Here is a 10,064-nt window from a genome sequence, read left to right as displayed (position 1 = left end):
ATCAATATCTTATTATTAGAATATGTATATATTTTCATTTCTTTTCCATTGGTATTTTACTTTAATTGCACAAAGGCAACCGCAATAATAAGTTAATAATCGATTGTTGATCGAGTCTAAATAGAATGATAGGTATCAAAAATGTTTCTTTAAAAATAAAACTGCCGAAATTCGTATCACTTGGAACACTTTTAACTCTTCCTTACAACCTCAGAGTTTCGCAGAATACTATTTAGGAACTGCTAGAATATTTAATAAGAACAATCGAACAAGTTAATTCTCAATTTCGTTTTTAATTTGCTAGATAAATTTTGGTGCATTAAAGTGGCATTCTTTATAAATCTTTTCATATTCGTATAAAATACTCATTTTGTTAAAATCTATTGCGATATTTACAAAAAACATTTTTTTTTGCTAATTAAAATATATTTTAATACAGTATTTTTAAATTAATGCTTACAGTTATTTTTTAATAAAAAGGCAACATTTCTGGGCACTAGGGCCAATTTTTAGGAATGAGCATGTTATGGAATGAAAATGTTATGGTATGTATGAAAGTAGTATAGCAGTTTCTTGGATTTGTGTTAAATTTACTATATTGGGTATAGCTTCTATTCTTTAGGAAATCAGATGCCTAGGAATTGTATATACCCTTGCTTACTACTCCAAAAATATATGCGTTTAATTTTAATCTTTGATTTTGAATCTTTATCAATAACAAAAGAAAAAAAAAAGAAAAGAAAAACACGGAATGATTTTACTAAGAGAAGTTATGCATTACCTGCAAATTCCGTTAAAACTTTTGTTTTGTGCTTCCAGTCTTCTTTGCTAAAATTTTAGGTTTTCTAGGATTGTATTTGAAATCATGTCTTCTTTAAATTCTAACCGATAAGAATGCAAAAAAATAAAACAGGACAATTAGTTTTGTATGATAATACAAAACTAAACTTTGTATGATTAAACAAAACTTTTGTAGGAAAATATTAGATGCTATTTTATATGAAAAATATTAATGGTATTTAATCTTGAACAAAACAAATAAGGCTATTCAAATTTATTTTATAAAAGGTAGTAAGTTTAAATCTTCAATCTTGCATGATTTAATCTTGCTTTAATCTTATTTATTTTTTTCAAGGTGCATCAAAGCTTATAAGGCAACCTCAACGGCAAAAATGTAGATATTGAAAATGAGGAAGGAAGATTTTATTATATAATCAATTGCGCATTGTATTTTTGTATTGTATAAATGTCTTATTTTTGATCTTACTATTTTATATTTTAAATAAATGTTTAACATTTATTTCTGATCAAGAAAGCAACAACAGAAAGACTTTTCCCTAGTAAGCTTGGGGTTTAAAATTAATTGGTTTACAATTACAAAATCTAGCAGTAGTCAATATTGTCCAATTTATATTTTAGTTTGAAATGTTTTACAATGTCTTATTTTTGATCTTACTATTTTATATTTTAAATAAATGTTTAACATTTATTTCTGATCAAGAAAGCAACAACAGAAAGACTTTTCCCTAGTAAGCTTGGGGTTTAAAATTAATTGGTTTACAATTACAAAATCTAGCAGTAGTCAATATTGTCCAATTTATATTTTAGTTTGAAATGTTTTAGTTTTAAATATTTCAATTTTAAAGTTGAAATTCCATTTGCTCCTTCTTCATATGCCTTCTATACCAAAAAGCTTTATTAGGCTTTAAAAAAATTAACAGGGTATTTACTGTTATCTATGTTCAAATGAGTGTCGTCCCACAGTGGACTGATCGTATAGACACGGCTCCCAGTAGAACACAGAAGTCAAGCATCACTGCATTCACTCAGTAAGCGGGTAGGTGACCACTTTCATCAGCCTGTACTGAGACCAAGGGTGCGTGATATACGTCCTCGTTAAACTGTTCTACCGTAAAGTGGTCAACTTCGCGAGCAGGTCGTCGAGTTATCAAAGTGGAGGAGCCATCCCTTCTACAGAGGATCAAAATTGTGATGGTATGTTTTCGAATCATCCTCGGGGATCGTTCCCAGACAGTCGCCAATAGCCCATTGTGCAGCTCTAGTGTGATGTATATAAAATACCTACCTATCTCAAATGTGCGTTATTAAATTTAACAATATATATATATATGATTTTGATATTTAAGCATTAATCTAAATTAAAATAAATTTGGAAAATATTTTCTGTACCAATTTTTCATTTTCATTGAACAACTTTACAATTTAAAGTGGCAAATTTTATGAATCACTAATGAATTGGTGAAAATGATATAAAAATTGATGAGCGAGGGGCCGTTCAAAAAGTACGTAAACAAAAATGGAGAAATTTTAAACCCCTCCCCCCTTCGTACATTCCCATACAAAAGGTCTTACTCCCCCCCTTACAGTACGTACATTTTATTAGTCTACCCCCCTTTTTCATAAAAATTAAAATAATTATGTTTTAAATCAAATTCAATATTTATTTAAGGAGTGTGTAGGATAAAGTCATTTAAATTTGATGCATGTTTATAAAGTACGCACTTTGTATAATACCTTCCCCCCCTCCCCATCGTACAAAATCGTACAAAACAGCAAATCCCCTCCCCCCCTTCGGGATGTACGTACTTTTTGAACGGCCCCCGACTATCATTTCTTTTACTCGTTTCCTGGACCCATTTTGATAACATCTAAAGACATTTGTTCTTTCTGGTAGGTAATCAAAGTAACCATGTGGATTACACACACCTCTAGAAATGTTTTTTTCCCCTTTTAGAGTCTTCTATGGGTCTTCTCAACTAGCTTCGTATTAGTAAATCCTATATTTCCAATAGAAAACAGTTGCTTTTTTTCCCAAGAACCCATTTGAGTAAACCATATAGTCATTATGAATAGAACACATTTTTTTTACTACTTAAAAATATATCAGTAAACCAGGTGAGTCTCCTATAAACAATTTTGCTAGGGCATAACATGGCACGGAAGTGTGAAACCTACATGTGCCCTCATATGCATTTTGCCACATGGTATAGAAGTGGGCAGGGCCGGATTAACCTATAGGCACGTGGCTAGGGCCTAACAAATTCAGGGGCCTACGAAAAACTTGGGAGAAAAAAATTTGTTGACAAAAATAATTTAGCTTTAAAAACAACAAGCGTATTTTGCGCAAAATTATGAAGATACAAATAAAAATATAATATTTTTCGGTAATAAATTATTTTGCAGAATCTTATGATCTAATATATTACTTTTCTGCGATTTTTGGATTCAATGAAATCTTGTATTATGCTGTCGAATTCCAAACTACGCAAAATGTCGTATTCAATATCGTATATTTCTTGTAATTAATCTCACTATCAATTTCACTGTTTTCTTTGCATAGTTATACATAGTTACATATAGTGTTTACATAGTTATCGATCGAATTAATCATAATGGTATTATCGATATCAACTGCAATATCGGCAGTATGTCGGTATTGCACATAAAGTTCGATAAACAAATTTGTAAATTAAAATCCATATTAATAAAAATGTAAAAAAATATACGCAAGAAAATTTTAGCACATATTTTGAAAAGAGGGGCGGAGTGGGGGAAGGAGGGCCCCAAAACGGCTATGCCTAGGGCCTACGAAAGGTATAATCCGGCTATTGAAGTGGGTAACCTGTAAGGGCCCCACATGGATAAACCATGCGGACCAATGTCGGTAACCCACTTCTAAGCCATGTGGGCCTACTTATGTCTGCTATCAATCAAACTATGATGGAATTTGTATTGGCTGGTAAATACAGCTGGGTAAATTCAATATCGGGGTGCTTGGCAGTTTTGATAGTCCCAACAAAAATATGATGGTTTGTGATTTAAAATTTTAATGGTATTAGCAAATTCTATTGCATCATGATGGATTTTTTAATGGGCCATTACAAAAATGTTGGCTATGTTAACCAATTTTAAAGATCCATCATGCTAGGTTGGTCCATTTTACTTTTCATTTTACAACCGTCGTTGAACAGCCGACCCAATTTTTGGTTTACAACTACTGATGTTCAACTCCGTTGCCTTGTAATTTTGAACCAATCCAGAAGACAAGGAAACTCCTGGATCAGTACCCCCAGAGGTTTGATTTGTTTCGAGGATATGGAGAACTTAGCGACTCGACAGATTTAACGTGCATCAGTCACCATTTACTACACGGGGAGTCTTCGGCCGGCGGGGATCGAACCTACGACCTCTTGGACATAGGCCAAGTGCCTACCAGTCAGGCTATCCCGGCCAGCTGATCGTTTATGAGCAAAATGGCACGTTACAGTTGAGTTAAATTTTCCTACGTAAGTTAGACTGCAAATTAACGTGAAGGTAATTAAATACAGCGAATATCGTACATCGCATGTTGAAATATAATTCTTCCTTTTCCAAGTCCTTTATTTAACTTAATATATTTGTTTTTATATACTTGTAACTTCTTTTACATTTTGGGACTACGCATGTATATAGCATTGTCAAAATTTGTATAATAATGGTTTATATATTTATAATGATGATTTATAACGAATCACGTATCTGACGGACAAACAGGGCTGTTGTTCATTGAATGACCAATATTTGAAATTGGCGGCTTATAGCTTATCAGCTATACAGCATTGTTTGCGACGATACAACCTTGATGATTTCAACGGCCACCTCATTTCTCGGTGGTTATAGTTAAACTTAGACAGAATCGGGTTTAATATTTTTTGGCCATATGTGTTGCCAAACGACTACAAAGTTATTAACTTCCTTTAATCCGTTTCCTTCTGTCTAACTCAATCTTATGAGGAAACGAATTGAATCTAAAGTTGAGCAAATACAATCCACCAGAAGCGTTGAAATTCTCCATTTGCTGTCTTCTCTTGTTTACTTTTTTATCAGTTGTTTTGAAAGTGTTTAGTTTTATGTTTAATTGAATATAAATCGCTGAACTCCGCGATATATTAAAAAAATATATATATTGAGTCGTGTTTAATATTTTTCCCTTATGTATGCAGTTCTTTTCACTCTGCCAAATGTATTATTTAAAATCTAATCATGAGTAACGAATTAAAACTGCACCAATCATTAAGTGCTAGACTTTCTTTCAAAGTTAAAAAGCGTAATTTGGAAAATCTAGAAAATACTTCTGATGTTACTCATAAATCTTTAAAGATCAGTGAAAGCGAAGTTTCTGATTATTCAAATTCTAGACTTGATGAACAATTTTTTAAAAAGCCATGTACTGTGTTAGGAAAAAGTTTATTGGGAAAAATACTATGCAGAAGATTATCTTCTGGAGAAATTTTAAAAGGTAGGGTCGTAGAAACTGAATGCTATTTAGGAGAGGAGGATAAAGCGAGTCATTCCTATCAAGGTAAAATAACTGAACGTAACAGGGCCATGTTTGAAAAACCTGGTACTGTGTATGTTTATAAAATATACGGTATGTACCATTGTTTCAATATATCCAGTCTTGAAGAAGGATCTGCTGTTTTGATTAGATCAATTGAACCTTTGCAAGGGGAAACATTGATGCAGCAGTTAAGGTCCATAAAGCGAAAAAATGATAATTTATTGAAACATAAGGATTTATGCAATGGTCCATCAAAATTGTGTGAAGCATTCAAAATTACTAAAGAGGAATTAAACATGGATGATTTGTCTGTTTCTAATAATCTATGGTTCGAGCAAGGATCAGATGTTTCTGACATTATTGCTTGTAAACGAATTGGAATTGATTCTTGTGGTGATGAATGGGCTAACAAACCTCTGAGGTTTTATGTTAAAGATTGTGTATATGTTAGTATTAGAAATAAGCAAACTGAGAAAAATTGTTCTGTTCAAGATTTATGACTCCCTTCAGTTGATTTAATTTGTTTGTAATTCATTTAATGAGGTTCAATCTCGAGTTGTTCAACACAGATTTTATAAATCTTTGAAATTGGTGTGGTCTGTAAATAATATAAAATGCTTTTAGACTGCTGAAGTGCCAAAGACTAGATAATTTCTCCTTTCAGAAAATTATTTTTCAGATTTATACATTTTTTTTAGAAAAAAATTTACAATTTTTAGTTATTAGTTTAGACAAACTCAAAATTTTCCTGACTTTTTGGGTATTTTTTAAATTTTCAGATTGATAAAATTCTCTGACATTTCTTTATCCTCCTTAATTTTCCTGTTCACCTTTCTAATTTTTTTTACGATTAAATAAATAGTTAAATAGTTTATTTAAAATTAAATAAATAGTTTTAGTAACAAACTTTTATTGGTAATAAAAAATATCTGTCACTGTTTCTAGTACTATAATTTTTATTGTAACTTTTTTTAAAGGAATTAAAAATTCATATGAAATCTGAATTGAAAAATTGAGAAACTGATTGGTGGAATTTCAGTACAACAGTTTCATCTGTACAGAATAAATAGTCTCAAAGTTTTTAAAAATTAAATTTTAATGTTTGTTTAGTTTTTTTTTAGTATGGAAAGCTTCTAACTTTTTTTCCTTTTCAAAATTATTTTAAATCTTTAAAATAATTTTTTTTTATTACCAGAAGCAATGAACTAAATCATGGAGAAATTATGAACTGGAGTGTTCGAAAATCTGCCTGTGTAAACATTTAAAACCTTAAAAGTTTTGAAATGTGCTTCACTGGCTTCGTGTTTCCAAACTTGTTCAATATCATTCTTTTGTAAAGTAATTTATGTATTAACTTTGTCACCTTCATTCAATTCCACATTCTCATATAATTTGTAAAAATATATTAATCACCAATTACAGTTTTTCTTTTGTTTTTTTGTATTGGTATTTTTATATTTTTTATACTATATATATATATATATATATATATATATATATATATATCCTTAAAAATAGAAAAGTAAAATTATCTTGATTCAGGGTTGGAGTTTTTGCCGGCAAAAAGGGTTTTTTGCCAGGACAGTGGCAAAAACCTGGTAAAAACCGGCAAAAACTGGTAAAAACCGGCAAAAACCAAATTATCTAAATTGCTGATTAAATATTATTACAAAATACTTGAAACAAATTTAAATCAATCATAAGGAATAATAATTTTGAAACATTACATGAAAAAATTATTTTTAACACATTAATAATTAATATAAGGGTAATAATTTTTAAAAGATTGAAAGTTTGTGATCTCTTTTCATTTTAGAATCCTAAAATAAATGTTTTTTTACAAATAAATTATTATTTGTATAATATTATTATTTATTATAAAAAATTATTATTTGTACAATAATTAACAGCACATGTTGATAGATATTTTATGCTTTAAATTATAGTTATATTAATTTTAAAATAAGTTCATTTCACTGGAAAAAAGAGAATAATCACAAATTTTCCAATCAATAATGTTTTAAATTACTACTAAAATGATATATTATTACATTATCATTTAATTATGGAATAATAATTTCGTTAATTTTTTGTAATTATTTATATTCATAGTATATATTTCAATTTTGTATCAAAAATGTGTTTTTGTCCTCTCATCTTGGAAAATATAGGTTTTTGCCACTTTTTGCCAATTTGCTTGGCAAAAACCTGTTTTTGCCAGGACGGTTTTTACCGGTATTTACCATGGTTTTTTCCACCTGCGGCAAAATCTTGCCAACCCTGCTTGATATAGAGATTATAAATTGCACTGACTTATTTCTTTCAATTATGATGAACTGCAGACTTTAAGACTATAAGAGGATAGAAAGTTTTGCTAAAGTATTAAATAAAAACTTTATAATCTTGAATTTTTTCTATTTTTTTTATAAATAAAATACAATTGAACTTTATTTATTTGATCTTTTTTCTTTTGAATATTTTTATTTGAAGTATCCCTCCTTCCAAAATCTGAATAAAATATTGTCATAATGCAACTAGAGGACTTCAATAATTGATGAGGTCTTGAAAATAATAAACGCTGTTTGCACTCCATTCAGGGGTATAAATTAAGAAAATTTAGTCACTGGTTCGCAAACCATTAACTAGGACACATTTTCATTGGTTTATTTATTTGTCTGAATTTGATTTTTTTTATAAAGGAAAGTTAATGAAGTTAATTTTAATAAAAAATTATAACACCAAAATGCGTTATTATTAGAATTATGACGAAGTATGCTGGACATTAACTCAGACCAAACAACAAAATTGAAAATTAAAAAGAACAAAAATGTATACAATTCCTTCATACCTATGGCTAGTCCAGTGGATCACTAAATATTAACTCATGGTTGTCTGTGTCAAATTAGTGGTCTGACATTTAGCTGACTGCATGTCCACATAGAATTGATTGTTTTTTGTAACTATCAAACTTTGTAAGTGGGTTACTTCGGTTTTGTTTTAGAAATTTAGGTTTTCTTTGTTTCATTCATCTTTTAATAATTACTAGCCTCCTCATGCTTCTTATTGACTGCTTAAAGCAGAGACCACCAAATTTCTTTTCTCACTGAACACCAAATTTTTTTTTAAAATATCATATTGTTTCCTTTGTAAAAAAATGATAAAAAAGAAAAGAAATTACCTGTTTTTTAAATAATTTATTTTATTTTAAAAATACCACATAAATGAGAAGGATGTGCTTGATGATGCTTGGCTAGATTAGAAATGTTTACTTGAAATTTGTTAGTTTCATTCTTAAATCACTTTAATCGCTAAAAAAAAAAAAAACTAATTATTTTAAAAAATGTGCTGGAATGAGAAATTAAATTAGATATAGACTATTATAAAAATTTTACTTACGATGTATATTGTTATTACAAATGGCATTTTGGATATACTGCATTGCTGTATATACAATACTGCATTACCAATTTGTGATTGAATAGCACTAGTTCATCGACCCCCTAAGGTTCAATATCGACAGCTTTGGTGACCCCTGACTTAAAGAAATGTGATTATGCTATCTGTGTAAGAGAAATTTAATTTTGTGGTATCAATGAAATGTAAATCAACACACAAAGAATGTGAATCAGCACAGCTTGTGATTAAGTATCAGATGTGGGTTTGTACAACTAGTTAAATAAAAAACTTTGGGGGGGGGGAATACTTATCTGAGACTATAGTGAAAGTGCATTTTAAAGTGAAATAGCTTTGTACGGCCATTTAAATAATATTTATTAAATAGTCGTAATCAATAGTATATAGCATAATTATTAAGAAAATATAAACTTGGTTTTCAGAGTGAATTAATGAAAACACTTGAAGGAAGTTTGGTCTCAATTACAACTGCTAAAATTAAGTAATTAATTCTATTATTTTATCAAAGATTGACAACCAGGTGTGGAAAGTAAGCCACGAAACTTAAAAAAGTGGTTGAAGACGCAATGTTGATATCGTAAAAATTTATATTTAATTATTATTGGTGTTAATGGAATTATAGTAGTAGTGTTATATATATATTTTTTAAAAATATTAATTTGTTTTGAAGGCCAGTCAATTCTTTTCATGGTAAATATTCTTGATTTATATTTGATATATTTTTAAAGTAAAAATTTTTAGATTGAAAATCTAATTGTAATCAGAAATTAGTGATCCGTGAATATTTGGCGTTAATTAAAATTTCTTTACAAAATATTTAATTATTTTGCCTTATTTCATAAGTGATCCTTTAAAAAAAAAAAAAAAAAATTTTTTTTAAGACGAACATTCTAAAATTTTATCTAGGAACATCCACATACTAGCACAATTTTCGTTTAAAGATTCTTTGGTTTTAATTAAAGGAGGAGTAATTAACCTGGTTAACATAATTTGAACATTTGTTTTAGAACCATTAAATAAACATTAATTATAATCAATTCTCTTGTAAAATTTTTTGCATAAAATTGTTATTAAGAGAAAGTCATTTATAACTCATTAACCTCTTAACCCTTGTGGTTGAGAACATAGAAGCATTTTTGGAAAACCTTAAGAAGTCTTACTATCCATTCTATTAATCTTCACATTTTTAGAATTTTAGACTAATATTTAGCACTTCCAACAGGATATCTTGATTGATTTCCACTTATTGACGATGGAAATTTTTTAAATATATATATATATATATATATATATATATATATATATATAT

The 10,064-nt window shown here is 29.0% G+C and overlaps 1 protein-coding gene across 1 annotated transcript; it reads left to right on the top strand.

Annotated features, from left to right (window-relative positions):
* Window positions 1–4,803: 4,803 nt before the first annotated feature.
* Window positions 4,804–7,791, top strand: LOC107451407 (uncharacterized). The gene has a single exon (XM_016067485.4). The coding sequence runs from the start codon at window positions 5,044–5,046 to the stop codon at window positions 5,839–5,841; it is 798 nt and encodes a 265-aa protein (XP_015922971.1). The 5' UTR covers window positions 4,804–5,043; the 3' UTR covers window positions 5,842–7,791.
* Window positions 7,792–10,064: the final 2,273 nt, after the last annotated feature.

This window comes from Parasteatoda tepidariorum, chromosome 3 (assembly GCF_982258835.1).
Source record: "Parasteatoda tepidariorum strain Cologne lab strain chromosome 3, Ptep-v5.0, whole genome shotgun sequence".
NCBI lineage: Eukaryota > Metazoa > Arthropoda > Arachnida > Araneae > Theridiidae > Parasteatoda > Parasteatoda tepidariorum.
This window is presented reverse-complemented; position numbering and strand designations above follow the sequence as displayed.

Excerpts from the sequence above, each read along its gene's own strand:
- LOC107451407 (XM_016067485.4), top strand. The coding sequence starts at position 5,044 with ATGAGTAACGAATTAAAACTGCACCAATCATTAAGTGCTAGACTTTCT.